At 44.8% G+C, this 16346-nt stretch overlaps 3 protein-coding genes across 9 annotated transcripts in view; 1 reads left to right on the top strand and 2 right to left on the bottom strand.

Annotated features, from left to right (window-relative positions):
- Positions 1-5236, bottom strand: part of LOC120948896 (obscurin) — a 70211-nt gene extending 64975 nt beyond the window's left edge. For 3 of the 6 annotated variants that reach the window (XM_040365740.2, XM_040365742.2, XM_040365743.2), the window contains exon 1: positions 5125-5235. The gene's annotated coding sequence lies outside the window, so the exon portion shown is untranslated. Of the gene's footprint in view, positions 1-5124 lie in introns of all 6 variants that reach the window. The other 3 variants (XM_040365737.2, XM_040365738.2, XM_040365739.2) reach the window with 2 other exon arrangements.
- On the top strand, positions 707-2968 carry LOC120961368 (40S ribosomal protein S10a-like). Its single transcript, XM_049606478.1, has one exon. It carries the CDS (start codon positions 891-893, stop codon positions 1368-1370), a length of 480 nt encoding a protein of 159 aa, XP_049462435.1. The 5' UTR covers positions 707-890; the 3' UTR covers positions 1371-2968.
- Positions 5237-10265: 5029 nt separating the features above from the next.
- On the bottom strand, positions 10266-16174 carry LOC120952485 (trichohyalin-like). Of its 2 annotated transcripts, none has more exons than XM_040371843.2 (9): positions 14218-16174; positions 13416-14136; positions 13118-13319; positions 12605-12720; positions 12236-12539; positions 12128-12162; positions 11371-11751; positions 11106-11256; positions 10266-11031 (listed from the first exon to the last, which is right to left on the bottom strand). In XM_040371843.2, exons 1-9 carry the CDS (start codon positions 14580-14582, stop codon positions 10349-10351), a joined length of 2958 nt encoding a protein of 985 aa, XP_040227777.2. In that variant the 5' UTR covers positions 14583-16174; the 3' UTR covers positions 10266-10348. The 2 variants fall into 2 exon arrangements, with proteins under 2 accessions (XP_040227777.2, XP_040227778.2); XM_040371844.2 differs by having other exon boundaries at positions 13416-14133.
- Positions 16175-16346: the final 172 nt, after the last annotated feature.

The following is a 16346-nucleotide window of genomic DNA, read 5'->3' as shown; positions in this document are numbered from 1 at the left end:
GGCGACAGGTGAGCTAGACACGGTGGATTTCGCACCTGGTTGCTGTGTTGCACCCGGCGTCTAGAGGAAATGGATTACACTCTAGGATGAGAGAAAAAAAAAACAGGCCCGCCACCATCAAAACACTGCCGTTCCGAAGGATGATCTAAACATATTCCTGCTTCGCATACACGCCCACACACACGGTTGGCGATGGAGGAATATTCCAACATTCCACCCGGCCACGTAATCTTGGGCCGAAAACCAACAACCGTTCCCGCACTGAAACGGATCGTAAATAAACTAATTCCGCCCGCCAATCGGGGATGGAACGGGCAGACACGGGCCGCGCGACCGTAAAAATGTGCTCATTTTTGCATTTGCTCAACCGGCACTAGGTAAAGTTGGTTGAACTAATAAACTGTTTTCGTTCCGCGCACATGGACACAGACACACACAAACATTCACACCTTGGGAGGGCGTTGGTGGACAGGTATTAATATTTTTCAAGATCACATGCGGCTCGTGGCAAAATTTATATCGCCATTTCGAGGGAGTATCAATCGGGTGAGTGGAGGGTGTAGTAAATTAAATCTTAAAATTCGACGGTGCGATGGTGACACATTCCTTTTCGCGGGTCAGCAACTACTGTATCAAAAGTATGTTGACTCACTAGAGCAGTATCATAGTACGGTTTTAGCGCTCTAAAAAGAAAATTGGATATCGCATCGAAGCTCGTTGATTTGACATTTCTGTCAACTTTCAAAAAATCAATCTGACAACACGGTACAAATGACACACTCTCGCATTTTGTGAGAATCATTCCAGTTTCAATCTTTACCAGAAAACGTTTTGCACCTCCGTTTCTGTTAGTTCTGTTTTTTGTGTTGGCTGTTTAATCACACCAAAAAATGTTCATTCCGAAGGCAAACCGCAATGCGATCTACACGGCCCTGTACAAGGACGGAGTGCTGGTGGCCCGCAAGGACCATCGCCCGTCGATGCACTGCGAGCTGAAAACGATCCCGAACCTGCAGGTCATAGTGACGCTGAAGTCGCTCATCTCACGCAATTACGTCAAGGAAAAGCTCGTCTGGAACACTTACTACTGGACGCTGACCAACGAGGGCATTATCTATCTGCGCGACTGTCTGCACTTTCCTCTCGAGGTGGTCCCTGCGACACTGATCCGGCGTGAGCGGGCTGTACGGGATAGCACCAACTGCAAGGCAGTACGCCAAGAAGGCTTCGTACAGCGTCGGGACTCCGAAGGGCGTGAGATGTACCGCCGGCAGCCGAATCGTTACGTGGACAAGCGTGGCGACGTTGGATCCGGTACCGGGGAGTTGCAGTTCCGCGGAGGATTTGGTCGTGGCAACCAGTACGATTAGGACGGCAATGTCGTCTTGTGGAACGCTCATAACGCATGTGAAATTCTTCGAAACAACTGCATCGCAGGTGCACTTCCGAAGAAGAAATAAAAGCAAGGTGCTCTAGGATTTCACAACATAACCCCAAAAAGATGTTCGAGTTTTGAATGGAATGCATCAACGGTCGACTGGTGAAGATTTATCGACATTCTAACCTTCAAAACAAGTAGCTCAACGAACCAGTCCGCTGGCAATGCATGTGAAGGGTAACAAATCTTCACCCATCAAGTAAAGATTATCGGATGTCGCCAGAATTGAAACCGGCTGAGCGTGTGTGTTGGCGTACAGGCGTGCAGGTAAGTGGAAACATGGTTGGGCTAAGAAACTGGTGCCAAAATGGCGCTGTAAACTGATCTGTAGGATGTTACTGGGCATGGTGCCATAACAGACGAATGAAATATGAAACACGCCACGTTTCGTTACATCTCAAATGTATACGTTCACTACATCGCTTCTTATCAGCGTCTTATGGCGCCCAATGATGCCACCTGCAGCGATACTGGCCTGATCTAATGTCTTCTCTTTGTAGCAATGCTCTGAGCAATAAATTTGAGTGGGACAAGCGTATACACGGGCGGCAAGATAACATTACGAACATCTTCAACCCCTATGATGAGCCTCCTGGTAGTGGTAGTGATGTCTGTGCACCAACGCGCCAGCCGGTTTTTAGCGCTAATTATAAATAACGCTATCGCAGGCCGGCATCAAACATCGGCCCACGACCACCTGAACGTGTGAATTGACTTCCTATTTTGCTAGGAGCTTAGTATTTTCTTCTCTTTTCCCCGTTTTGTGCGTTGCCTGGCTCTCACTTGTTCGTCTGGCAGCGCGATGTCGACTCTGCGCGTTGCGCGACGAAACGCTGTCCTTAGAGTCCGTCAGTGGTGGATGTACTGAGCGAGCACACAAAGCGTCGTGTACACCCTCAAAATACAAAACCACTGTCTGCCGCCATTTCCCTTTCACCCATCTAACGCGCTGCCGTCGCAACCCGTCGTCGTCCTCACCACGAGTGCGATCGCGACATTGTCGCCAAAGGAGCGCAGTAGTGTGCGCAAGGCAAATTTCGGTTTAAATTAAAATACCATGTTCTAGATTCTATAAATTGTTGGCAAATGGGCGAGTGTAGCAAAAGTTAGTGTGTGCGGGCTGATCCGAGGCTGCCTGTTTACTCGGAGATCGGTAGTGCCTGCGCGCAAAAAAAAAAAAAAAAAAAAAAAAAAAAATAGAGGGACGAAGAAGGTGGTACGCACGACATTCGATGTATGTGCCGGTCGTCATGTCACGAAGGGGTTTTTGCTCTGGTTGCGGGAAAGGTAGTCGATGCTTCGATTCGTTTTTTTTTCTACTGAGATTGGGTGGATCTGATGCGCTAGAGTTAGTTTGGTGGATAGACCAACGGTTCTTTGAGTTCAAAAATGTTTGTCCCAAAAAGATTGTTGCTTGTGTAGTCTTGCAACCACTGTTCAATTCGACTCGGAAGATGTAAATCGAAATGGGATTCACATAGGTAAATTATTGTTTTAAAGTCGTAACATGATAGAAAAGTAACATAATTCATTATTTCAATTCTTGTTTGAAAATTCATTATATTCCTTATTGGAAATGAAAATTCCTTGTATTCCTAATTGGAATTATAATTTTCATCAATTTTGCACCGGAAAACTAAAACTCTTTCAAGGAAAGTAATTGCTAATTCTGAAATATGAACAGCATTCTATTCATTTCAGGTAGCAAATTTCATTCAAGTATCGTTTTGTTTAATTTTAGGATAAGTATAGCCGCCCAAACGGGCTTAGAAGAGACATACACAAGAAACGTATCAAATGTCCTGCCAAAACCCCCCGATTTGCAGCGTCCGAACTGTTTCTTCTTGCTTGTCTCACTCGCATTGCCACTCGATACCTTCGATCTGGTTCATTTTCACCGAACTCAATCCGGGTTTTGTACATCCGGGTAGATTACCGCTTAGAAGTGGAGCTGGTGGCCCGCATGGCCCCAAACAAACCCACCTCCCCTCTGTCCGTTTCGTGCGACCGCCCGGTTAATCACTGCGCTCACTCACGCGTACCGACGGCGTGTACGATTCCGGCGCCACACACAAAAACAGCTGCTTTTCCCTGGTGAGATTTTGGTGCGCCGTGGCACAAGCACCAGATGGATCAAGCTATGTTGCTCGTTTTCCTCCTCTCAGCCGCAGCGGTAACCGGCCGAATCGGAGAGGTAATCGAAAATAAAACCACCACCACCAACACCGCCACCGCCGCTACAGCGTTCCGGATGGGCGCACAAATGGCGGTTGATGCGTTTCGCGCGATGTATGTGGTCGTCGCGCACACGGTGTAAGTTCACGAACTTTCCTTCGACAAGAGAGATTCAACCAGGGGGTCGCTCGGTTTGATTTTTGTTTTTGCAACAGACAATAGACGCAAACATAGACATTCACACACATACGCTCACGGACACCTTTAGCACAATTAACAATTTCACGAGCTCCCCCGAACGACGAACTGCTCTCATCTGTATCGGTTTTTGAAACACAACGATCACCGCACCGTGACGCACTGTGTGTGCGTGTGGCGTGAAAAAGGGACCCGCACGCTGCACGAACAATTGGCAATCGGAACCTGTTGCTGCTTCCTTCTTCTTGCTTCGATTCGGCTGCATACCCGATGCCGATCTAACCGACGAGAGGAGGGTAAACGCAAACATACACACTACAACCAGGCACAAACGCACCCGAACAGAGGAACTCTGGCGGGTTGGGCCTTGATTCGATTATTTTGTTTTGGCACCAACCTACTTCGAATGCATCGAGTAAGTGCATCGATCCTTCGGTTTACGCACCCACACGAGAGACAGTTGACATTCATGTCCAACGTCTCAACACACGCACGCAGCGGGACCGATCATTGTGTGGTGCCGCACGATCGACTTTCGTTCGGAGGGAAGGATCGACCTTTTTTTTCTTTTTTGTTTCGAATTTTCGTATTTTCGCGATCGAGAACCGATCGATTGCATTATGTGATCACTTCTTTTTTTTTTTTTTGCAGCTGCACTATTCATCCCCCGATCCCCACACTTATGTAACGGATCGCAACTGCGGACGGAGTGTCGATTACTCAATCAGTTGCAGAAAAATGGGGCTCAATTAAAATTGATTTTTTTCTGACGTCAATTTTCTCCATTTCCGGCCGCAAAACCAGTGACACACTTGTGGGACGCGATGAGTATGAGGCAAATTCAGAATAAAATGGTGTTTTTATACGTATTTTACGTGAACTTTACTCAGTACATCACCTAAATGCTGGATTTTAATTCAATTTAAACTGCTTCTTTTTTGTTGAATTCGTTTTTCGATTCGATTTGTTCAACTTTCTCACATCATTGTTGTCTACTTTTCGAGTACGAATCATAATCATTCTCAGTGCAACTACACAATTCCTCAATTTTTGTCACATTTTTCCAACAATTTTCACCAAAAAAATCACTGCCTAATGTCGAACTTCAGTAAAGCATGTTATAATATCTCCACTTTATAACATCTGCATCACTTAAACTACACAACACTGTATAATGGCACTGGGAAAGCGACGGTGTACGTAACACTTTGCCATCACCCACCAAATCTCAACCCTCTTTGTTCCCTTTTGCACCACCCTCTGCACACACTGCACGCACAGCATTCGGCTGCTACCCTTAACTGTGAACTCACTTTTCTGCTCGAAAGCTCGACTGAAACTGAACTGTCCGCACTGAGCAGGGGTTTGCCTTTGGCTCGATTCACGCTCGATCGTTGCAGATCTCGGTTTCGGTGTTTTCGGGTGCCGTGCCGTTTCGCGATCGTTTTTCTCGCGCTCGTCTCACATTCGGGCACTGTTGGCCGAACGTGTCCTCCGCCGGGGAGCGGGTTTGTTTGTGTGGGAAAGGGAATGCCATTTGTTTCTGCGCTACATTCACGCTATAATGCCGGCCACCCTCGACAAAAACACACCCGTACACACACACACACCGAGGCTGCGCTGAGCGCGATCATGATAAGATTGTCCTGCTTTCGATTGGCTTCAAGTTCGATCGACGAACGATCTTTCTTTTTTGTTCGTTATTTTAATTACACACTATGAGCGGGACACACTGCAGTGTGTGTGTGTGTTTGTGTGTGGTAGGGGAGGATGGTGGTGGACTAAGATCTTGCCAAACGGGTGAGGTGTTTGAGGCGGAATGCGTACTACTTACTCTTCCTTCGATTCTTCTTTTGATATTGTTGAGTAAAAGACCTGGCGTCTCCACTAGGTTTTAATGTTCGTTCGCATATTATCCCACAATCGTGTTTATTTGGTTGTGTGAGAGGAACAGCTAAATGCGTTTTTTCCTGTTTTCCCCGAAACTAAAACTATAAACACACACACACAAACAACCACCCAACCACGGAGAGAGAACCACGTGTATGCCGCCGATGCCAATGTGTACTAGCGTTAGTTGTCGTTCGGCTGCAGGTTAAGGTGGTTGTGTATTTTTAATTACCAACCGGTCCGCCACCACCACCGTGCGCACACTTGTTGATCGTCCGTGAAGGTGTATGAGTTTTTTATAGTGGCGTTTGCTTTATTTTTCTAGCGATGTTCGCTCTCAACGCGTTCCGGCATTTAGTTTGTTTTCCTTCGCTGCCCGGTTCCAACCGGTGTCATCAACGGGGTGATTCACCGTGTTGCAATTTGTTTCCTGCTGTGTTTGTATTTACAGCATGCAAGAAAAAACTAAATGCTGCTGCAGTTTTACTTATTATTTTTTCAAAGTTTAAAATGTATTTATTTCAATCACTTTGTTCTGGTATTTAAATTATACATTGACTTATAGATATGATGTTCTTTTGCGGGTTTATTTCTCCCCAATTCGGATTAATAAAATAATGGAAGAATAACATTCTTCCATAATTGGTAAAAGTAAGGCTCAGCCCTCCACGTTACGCTAGCGTTAATCGAAAACCCAAGCAGCATTTTTTGAACGCCTGGTTTAACCGTCGTGGATAACCAAATCGGTAGATAATCAATCATGTCTTAATATTGATAATTTTTATGCGATAATGAGAAAAGAATAATTTTGAGCAAAAATAAAAAGAAGTTCAGGAATATTTTTTAAAGCTATTACATTATTATTATCTTATTATTTTTTACATCAATAAGAGTTACAACAACTTTAAGCATTACTAATATAACAATTATAAACATAGATATGAATTTTATGATAAAAACCAATTTTTTTTATTTGCCTATTGGTAAAACCTATTGGTAAGAATAGAATATTGAATATTATAAAAGTATTTATTAACCTTAAAAAGGAGCCTTACTTTTACCACCGTTTTGACATCCACGTGACTGACCAGTAGAGATTATTTAAATATAAAATATTTTAAACTGTTTATGTTTCATTGGTTTCACTATGGTTTATGAAAAATAAAACACTGAAACACTCTTAACGCTTTAAATTGGAGTAACATTTCTAATAAGTAGAAAATATAAATTATTGAAAATATACATACATAATTTAATACATGAAATATAATTATAAGCTACTAGCTGGCCCGACAAACTTAGTTATTCAAAAATAAAATTAAAATATTCCATTTTTGATTTGTTACTTGGGATAGTTATATCGTACCCGTATCCCCTCAGGATCCGATCATCGAGTGTAAACCGCCAGGCACCTCGCACTAAGTGTCAAAGTGCCGTATACAACACAACAACAATCCTGCTCTTTGTATGGGAGTTATAAAATCATTATTAAATTAAGTTTAGTGTAACATCTGAACGATTTTTAAGTCTTAAAACCTATTCTCATACCACCATAAGGTGTGTGCAAAGTTTTGTTGAAAATGATCCAGCCGTTTCGGAAGTTGCTCGCAACAAACACCGTGACACGAGATTTTTATATATATACAGTCAGTCCAAAAAGTATTCGTCTAGCTGAATATTTTACAGAAAAAGGCGAATTATGGCCGCAATAGGCATGGGGCGATAAAAGTAATGAGGAGGTTTGCTAAAGGGACCATCAATACACACGTTTTGCTAAAAAATAAGCATTTAAATAGTGCAATAGCAACCAAAATACATAAAAAACTAAAAAAAGTCGCTTGATGGGCGCACAAAAAGTATTCGTCCATCTAGATTTTTAATTATTTACGCAGGACAAACACAACATACCCAGTCAGACAGCCTTCTATTAATTTACCCATTCGAGCAGTTTTGTGTCTGTCATAACAGTAATTTAAGAGCAATTTAGCGGAACGAAGTGTTGTCGTTTGTTGCAGTAAAAAGATAGAAATACGAAAAAATAAATTGTCTCAATGATCTTTTAGTGGAAGAAGACATCGGCGGTGTGTTTAAAACTATAAAATGTAAAAAACAGCCGAGAAATTGCATTTATTAGTGCTATTTGTGCTCCACCTTCTCCGGGTGAAGCGGCTGTTCAAGTCGAGTTTGCTTAAAAAAATACATAGTAATCGTTTGTATAAGTTAAGGACAATGAATGAATAAAAGCATTCAACTGTAATATAGTACATTTCGTGTTATTTATTAACAATTTGGCCGACAAAAATAAAAATAAAATAGAGGAAGGAATAGGATCTGTCAAAACTGCTCGAATAGGTAAATTAACGACTGCTAATTTACCATTAAATTACTCTTAAATTACCGGTAATTTAGCAGTAAGATAGGGGTAAATTAAGTCCGATTTGTCTGACTGGGTAGACGTGAATTAAATTTATTATTATCAATTTACTGGTGACTTCCTTCTAAAATAATGCATTTCTGTTGTTTCAATTGCACTTCAAGCGGCCACAGAGGCACTAAAGGCGGGGGAGTTAAATGATTGGAGCATGATGGCGAAAATCGTATCTTTAACTTATGCATAACCTATCCTACCCATTTTTGAAGGTACATGGTACAAGGTACAAGGTACAAGAAGGGCAAGGTACAAGGTACAATACAAAATGTGTGGAAGGGCTCGTTCTTTCATTTGATCAGAGTTTGGCCATTTTTCTGACACTAATTGTGTGACAAACTGCCATGTAAGCAGCCATCCTTGACGGTTAATCTAACGAAAGAAGCGGTGTAATGTCCAAAAAATCAAATTTTACCATGAAATCAGTGCATTTTGTGATGGCCAATAAGAAAAGGAAAAGATGTGGGTCACATTTGGTTGATGGGTCATGCTGCATTTCATCGTATCTGGTCATGTAATAGCTTGAATGAGTGAGTTGTTACAAACATGTTTTGTTTGAATAATACCATACACAGAAAGTGGCCAAATCTGTTAAGTTGTATCAAATAATTCATGAATTTGTGTCAAATTAGACTCTACTAACATATTAAAACATGTTTAATTCGCCAAAGTCATTCGGGCGACGTCTACCATAGCGAAAACAGTCTACAAAGATCCAACATCAAAATCTCGGGTAACGGTAGCATCATGGAGTCATGATACTAGGGCTCAGTGCGGTAAGGAGAGCTAGAAAAATGATTCAAAATGATAGGAGACGAGGTGGGAAAACATATTAATGGAGTTTTTAAGTACTTTGGGTGCCAGTTCTGAGAAATTGTACTTAAAATGTATCACATGTGTCAGAACAGTCGAGCTGGAGAACAAACAGGGCATTGTCATTTGCCCAAAACGCCAAACCAGCTGAAACCAAACTGATGAAAATGATTTAGTAGACTCTCAATATGATATCAGTTGCCATTTTCAATGGAACTTGGCCACGTAGTCCGGAAATGCAATATTTCTATCAGAGGATAATTGTAACAAGTTTTGTAGGATGAGTGGATCAAAAATACGCCTTTTTAAAGGTTCAAATGAGTTCTTGAATTGTGCAAGTAGTCACCAATAGTCATAAATGCAATAAGAAACAAGATCAGGATTTTTTTTCATTCCATAACCTTTGTTTTTATACGCAGTTTATGCCAAAAGTCTGATAGACGAATACTTTTTTCGCGCCAATCAAACGACTTTTTTTAGTTTTTTAAATAATTTAGTTGTTATTGCTCTATTTTAATGCTTATTTTTTAGCAAAACGTGTGTATTGATAGTCCCTTTATCAAACCCCATGATTACTTTTACCACCCCATGCCTATTGCGGCCATAGTTCCCCTTTTTCTGCAAAATATTCAGCTAGACGAATACTTTTTGGACTGACTGTAGATTCAATTTATGTTTCTGGCTATTTTGTATAAAAATAACTTTAGGTGCGAGGGCTCTTTTTAAAAGCAATTAATGAGGTCAATAAATACTTTTATAAATTTCATATACTGTTTTATAAATAGGTGAGTAAATAAATAAAAAAATCAGATTTTTATTATTAAACCTATGTTCATGTTTACAATTGTTATAATTGTAATTCTTAAAGATATTATAACTATGATTGATGTTAAAAATATCAGAGTAATAGAAACATAACTTTTTCATACTCATGACTTATCAATGATTTTTTTGTTGCTTAGCACTTGGTGTACTTTTTTATATATGTTCATAAATGGTTGCTTTTCTCATTATCATAAAAAATAATCAATGTTAAGACATGATTATCTAGCGGTTAAAACAGGCGTTCAAAATACTGCTTGGGTTTGCGATAAACAGGCGTTACGCGTAACACTATCATAACATAGAGGGTTGAGCCTTACTTTAACCCGGAATCTTAGGGATGGCAACACTTTCAACTATTGCGTATAGTTTTTCGATAGTGTTCGAGAGGAAACATCAGAAAAATGAGTAAAAATGAGTCTCGGGCCGCACGCCGCCGAAACGAACGGATACAATTATAGCAGCCATTAACATAAAGTGTATAAAGAAAATGGAAGAAAGTAAAAAACCAAAACTGTAACCAATTTATTATCTAATGCTTCGGACATGCCATGCTTTGCCCTTCTGTCAGTTCCCATGTTCGATCACGATTCATTACCCATCAGCACTTGGAGCAATTTCACATTGTCGAGCACAATCCGCAACATGCCCAGCTCGTCATGCTCGTGGAAAAAGTCATAAATCGGTACATCGATCGCCAGTTCCTCCGAACCGTCGCCGGGGTGCTGCTGCAACTCATTCCGCAGCTTGACGGAAGCGTATCCAATATCTTCGCAGGCGTGCTGACCGGAGGCACGATTCTCGTTCACCACTACAAACCGTACCGCATCGTTACCGTCCGGGCGAAGCATTTTCTTCAGCACTGCGCGACGTTCTGCGTGCAGCGTTGTGCCCAGTTCGACCGCCACTCGAAAGTTGAAGTTATGGTTCTGCCGCACTTCGCCGTCTTCGGTGATGAGTTTGGCCGGGAGCGGTGTTTCCAGCAGATGGCCGTACAGATCGAGAAAGGTAAACTCGACGTAGTAGAACAGTACGCTGGAGGCTAGCAGCCGTTCGATGCCCAGTTGGTTCCATCGCACGGAGCGTATCTCGATCGTTAGTAGATCGGAGGTGGTGCCACCATCGTTATCGTCTTGTGAATTAACTGTGGGCGTCGTGGTGGTCGGTGATATTGACATCGGGTTCTCGGCAATCCGGTGCCACATGGACGGAAGCCGTTGAATGTCAAAGTAGCGGGCATAGTTTTGTTTCACCGTGTGATCGCCACCTGCAAAGAGATGGAATAATTAATATTGTAAATTATCTTTGTCGTAGTTTTGAAAGGAAAAAACCTTGAACAACCTTTTGATACAGTCTCACTAGAGCTGCCCGCATCTAGGAAGGAAATTCTACGTCTATCCGACGCGCCCGACGATATGGAGTCAAGTTCCCTGTTTCTTCGGCGCGTTGCAGTTTGCAGCTTATGAAATCGCTCATCCTCGCGGAACGATTTCTGCAAACGACAAAAAAAGGATAACGGAAAATTTGAATTCTATTAGCGCGCGCTCGAATAAGTTTTCACTAGCGAACAATAGATGGCGCTGGTGAACCAAGCAGCGAACCTCACCTCCAACGACTCGGGAAAGCGGTTTGCAATCAGCAGCTCCACATTGTTCACCTTCGCCGGTTCGTCGATGCGATTGTTCATGATATGCGACAGCTTCGGTATCATCTGGCTGACGCTGACCTGACGAAATATTTGCTGAGCCGCTTCTGCCGACTCGTACACGTGCCTATCCCGGCTCATCCTGGCCACCACAGAGGAGCGTCTGGATAGCGGAGCTCTCGGTTCGATCGCTGGTCCCGAAACAAGCTCCTGTGGTGGTACCCTTCGCTCGATGGCCGATGGTTCTCGGAGGAACACTTTCGGCTCCTTCGCAGGAAGAGGTTCTTGCTCACGGACCAACTGTTCGGTCTGTACCGATGCACTCACGGTAACAACGGGTGCCTGAAGTCATCAAAGAAAAGGGGGAGGAGTACATTTCGGTACAGTTAAAAAAAGTTGAAGCATACAACGATCGGCAAATGTCCCAATCATATGCTGTGCTGCGCAATACAGCTATGTGCGCACACATTATAGCAGGTTGGGACACACAATTTCTTCTATTATCACACCGTTTCACATTTGATTCTTGCTCTACAGATATTGGTATTGGACGAAAAAAGGGGATGGAGAGTTTCCGTGTGGTAACGTTCAAAAAGTCCAATGGTCGGGTTATGTGAAGGAAGTCTAAATACACGATGGCGATCTGTAAGTTATCTCGTGTCCGTGTCGTAGAAAGGAAGAAGATGGGATAAAGAAAGTGGACACCCAATTAACCTACCGGTGACACGGGTCGCACTTCCTTGATGGGAGACGCTAAAATGGCAAAACAAAACTCTCAATTAAAAAACATTTCCTTTTGGGGCATTGGATCCCCCACTGAACCAACCTTCCAGACTCTTCAGACTCTGCTCTAGCTGCGTTCGCTCCTCCGCCAGCAGCACATTCTCCGTCCGCAGCCCCTCCAGCATCACCGACAGCGTGTCGTTGTCCTGCTGGAGCGTTTTCAACTTCTCCAGCAGCTCCCGCTGGGACTCCTTCGTGACGAGCTCCTCCTCCCGCAGCGTGTCGATCTGGCGCAGCAGCTCCTCGTTGTGCTTCCGCAGCTCGTCCAGCTGGTACTTGAGCAGCTTGTTTTCGTCCACGATTTTGGTAAAGTTTTCCTGCTGCCGCTTCAGAAAGTCACGCTCGATCTGTTTGAATAAGGAAGTATTAAGAAGCCGTTCAAAATATGGTAGGGTAGTAACTAGGATTATACCTCCACTTCAGACATGTTCTCTTTGAGCTTCTCAATGTTCTTCTTCAGCCGTTCGCACTCCTCGAACAGGGAAGCATTTTTGTCCTTCTCTTTGCGTATCTGCGCCTCTAGATCACCTGCAGAAAAGGGAATGGAAGAGATGACGCGATATGGATTAATTGTAAGCGGCAGACGACGAACCCGCTCAATCGATCTTGTGATATCGTTGGGAGATGCAAAAGGGCTCCAGTTGGAATGAAATACATTAACGTAATAAATCTCAAAATTTCCAAAAAATGGCGACCATTCTTAGAAGGAAAGGCACATAGATAGATAGAAAGAGAGGGAGAGCGCCAAAGCATTTCGGTTGTTTCGAGAGAGTAAAAAAGAAAGTGCACACAGCGAAAAGGCAAAGCAAATGTATCGATAGATTATTCAGAAATATAGGAACTACCTTGAGGAATGCACACAAAACAAAAACACACACACACACCCACTAACACGTCACACCTGAAGAAGCTCACTTTTTCCTACCTTGCTTCCGCAGCTCGTGCTCCATCGAGCGCTTCTGCTCGTCCACCTGGCGCTGCAGCTCCTTCGCGAGGTCCTCCACCTGCCTGTTGAGGTTCAGTATTTCCAGGTTCTCCGCCGCGTTGCGCTTCATAATTTCGTACGACAGCTTCTCCTCCAGCTGGCGGGCGAGCAGCGTACTCTTTTCCTTCTCGTTTTGTAGCTCCTATTGAGGGAGAGAGAGAGAAAGCGCTCATAAAGCCAGCTCGCTACGCTTTGGACACGTGGCGTCCTCGGCAAAGCGCCAACAATCAATACTAACCTTGTGCAGATACTTGATGTTGAGCTTCATTTTGACGAGGTCAGTTTCGCGCGTCACCTGCTCCGCCCGATGCCGCTCACAGTCCGGACAGTGGGCGCCCGCCGCCTGCCGACCCTTCGATTTGGCCGCATGGCGACGGCCTTTGCTGATGGACTTTGCGCCGCCTGCTGCCCCACTTGCCGGTGAATCTCGTTCGCTTTCGTTTAGCTCCTCACTGCCACCGCCGGACAGCACGTCCCGATCTTCGTCCAGCGTCTCCCGCACATCCTTGTCATCGGAATCTTCGTCCTCTTCCTCCTCCTCCTCTTCCTCATCGTCCGCACCGTACGACTTCCGGTGACTGGAGCGGCGTGCCGCAGCGACGGCATGACTCTCCTCCTCCTCCTCCTCCTCTTCCTCCTCCTCGTCATCCTCGGTCCGGTCGTCTGTGCTGGTACGGCCCTTGCCGCCAGCTTGTCGCGTTAATCGATGGCGCAGCCGTTCCTCCCGCTCATCGTAACCATCGGCCGACGGGGATGTGGATTTGCATTCCCGCCGCCCACCGGCCGTCTCTTTGGCCGGACGGGCACTCTTCGAACGGCGCTGACTGCTGGCCGGTGCACTTTGCCGTGCTTTGCAAACGGAGTTCTCCCGCATACGCCCATCGTTCGAGGTGGCACGACGCAGGGCTTCCAGCTTTTCGTGCAGCTCGCGCCGCTGCAGCTCCAGATCGTGCAGTCTGCTGAAAGTACGAGAAGAGAGAGAGAGAGGGGGATAAAAAAGGACCCCACAAAACAGTATTACCGCTGCCCCGCCCCCTCACCTGTAATGCTCGCTGGAGGCCATATCGAGGCGCGACTTGGACCGCTGGTTGCTTTCGTTCGACAGCCGGGACAGCTTCGTCTTCAGCCGCTTGATCAGCTCCTCCTGCTCCAGGAACCGCTTCTTGATGGTGTAGTTCTCGTCGCACAGGCTGAGATACTTGTCCTCCAGCTCTCGGCGCGTCAGCTTCGACACCAGCAGCCGGTGGTTGATCAGGTGCCGCTGGCAGAGATCGATCGGCGGTCGATAGTGCTCCGAGTACGGCGACGCACTGACGGGACGGCCCGACCGTCGGCCGCCACTAGTGGCGGTGGCGGCCGCCGCCATCCCCGGGAGGTCCTTCTCGCGCACCGAATCTTTGCCCATTTTGGTTGTTTGTTGATTTTTGTTCCTCCCAATTTGCCCCCTCGCTCCCGCGGGCTACTGTGATCCACTAATTTGTACTAAAGACACGCAAATTTTTGGTACTTTTGGTTTTGGCCCGGACAGTAGGATCCAACTTGCTCGTGTCGCTCGTGGCGTGGGTCAAACGACCGAAGCACCAGCACGTTGTGTTACCATTTTTGCACCCTGGTAAATATGAGCTCTGATTTCGCACACACACACACAATGCCCCGAGGAGCAGCAACGCACGGAACGACACGAATCAAACTGTGCAAGGTTGCGCTGATGAGGAAAAACATCGATCTGTTGGTGTTTTTGTTAGGGTCGTTGCTAGTGGCAACAGCACGCGCGGAGGGTGGTTTCTGTTCGTCCCTTTTGCGCTCGGTTTGAATTTGCTTGAATCGTGGCTGCAATGTTGCGTGCAACGTGTGTTGTTGCATGCAAACGTGCAACTGCGTGCTGCGCGGGAAAACGTGTGGTGTTGGACAGTGGGTTGTATCGTGGACAACGAAAGGCACGATACGACGGAGCGAGTTTCACTTAATGTGCCCAAAAGAACTACAGTTCCAGGGCTAGGTCCAGAACCTACATAGGCTCTTAATCGGTTCCAGGACCGGTAGGGTTTTGAATCAATTTTTGGACGGATATGGATACGCTATTAATACCTAGGACTGATAAGGATTTAGGATCAGTTCCAAGATTGATATAGGTTCCGGGTCATTTTCACGGCCGGTATGGGTTGGGATTCTGTTGCAGGGTTAGTTCAAGATTGGCATGAAATCAGAATCAAATACAAAACTGGCATACGTTCATGATAGTGATGAGAAAAATCAGATTAGTTTTGGTCGGAATCGATCCGGGACAGTAGATTTGAAATTAGTTTCCAGAAAACTTTGGAGAAAGCCGGCAATCGATTCAGTAACCAGTATTTGATCCGGAGTTAAAATTGGTTTTGGCCAATTGTACTTTTAAACAATACAGATCTCATACAGATTCAACTGATTCCGACCGCTTCTAAAACTTCTTATTTTTTCTTATATCCCAGAACTGGTTAAGATTCCGGAGCCAATTCCAATTCCCGAGTCATATCTGATTCCTATTCCGGAGCCTATTGCGATTCCCGCCCCGAATCGGGTCCCGGAGTTGTTATCGGAATCAATTCCGGGATCGGATTCGGCATCACAATCGGAAGGTTCAGTTTCGAAACTCCCTCCATTAATTCAGGAATAGAATTCAATTCAACGAATTAAGGTTACAGGATCAGTGTATGGGTGTCAGTTCAGTTCCAAGATCAATATGGGTTCAGTATCAGGTCCAGGACCGGTATGAGTAAGGGATCATTTCTAGATCCGATATGAGGTCAAGTTTGATTTCAGGACCGTTATTTATTCAAGATCAGTTTAAGGACAGACGTTACTCAATAATTAATTCTAGGAGATGGTATAAGTTTGAGATAAGCTCCAGGAACGTTATGGACTCCGGATCAGTTCCAGTAACGTTATGAATTTCGGATCAGTTTCAGGACCGGTATCGGTGTTCGTTATCGCATCCAGGACTGTTATAGGCTCAGAATAAATTCCTGTATGATTTAGCACCAGCAGTCCCAGAACCGATATGATTTGGCGACCAGTTACAGAACAGGCATTGGGCTCAGCATCTATTCCCGAACCGTTTTCGATGATTTTCAGGACCAATATGGGTTCAGTATCTGTTTCTAGACTAGTGCAGGTTCAGGAGCAACTTTAC

Source organism: Anopheles coluzzii, chromosome 2 (genome assembly GCF_943734685.1).
Source record: "Anopheles coluzzii chromosome 2, AcolN3, whole genome shotgun sequence".
Lineage (NCBI taxonomy): Eukaryota > Metazoa > Arthropoda > Insecta > Diptera > Culicidae > Anopheles > Anopheles coluzzii.
The sequence above is the reverse complement of the archived record's forward strand: the minus strand, read 5'-3'. Positions and strand labels throughout refer to the sequence as shown.

Bases quoted from the DNA above. Each gene is read 5' to 3' on its own strand.
- LOC120952485 (XM_040371843.2), bottom strand. From the start codon at position 14,582: ATGGGCAAAGATTCGGTGCGCGAGAAGGACCTCCCGGGGATGGCGGCG. The intron at 12,540-12,604 runs GTATAATCCTAG...TTATTCAAACAG, and splicing joins AGAACATGTCTGAAGTGGAG to ATCGAGCGTGACTTTCTGAA. The intron at 11,257-11,370 runs GTGAGGTTCGCT...TGTCGTTTGCAG, and splicing joins GCTTTCCCGAGTCGTTGGAG to AAATCGTTCCGCGAGGATGA.
- LOC120961368 (XM_049606478.1), top strand. From the start codon at position 891: ATGTTCATTCCGAAGGCAAACCGCAATGCGATCTACACGGCCCTGTAC.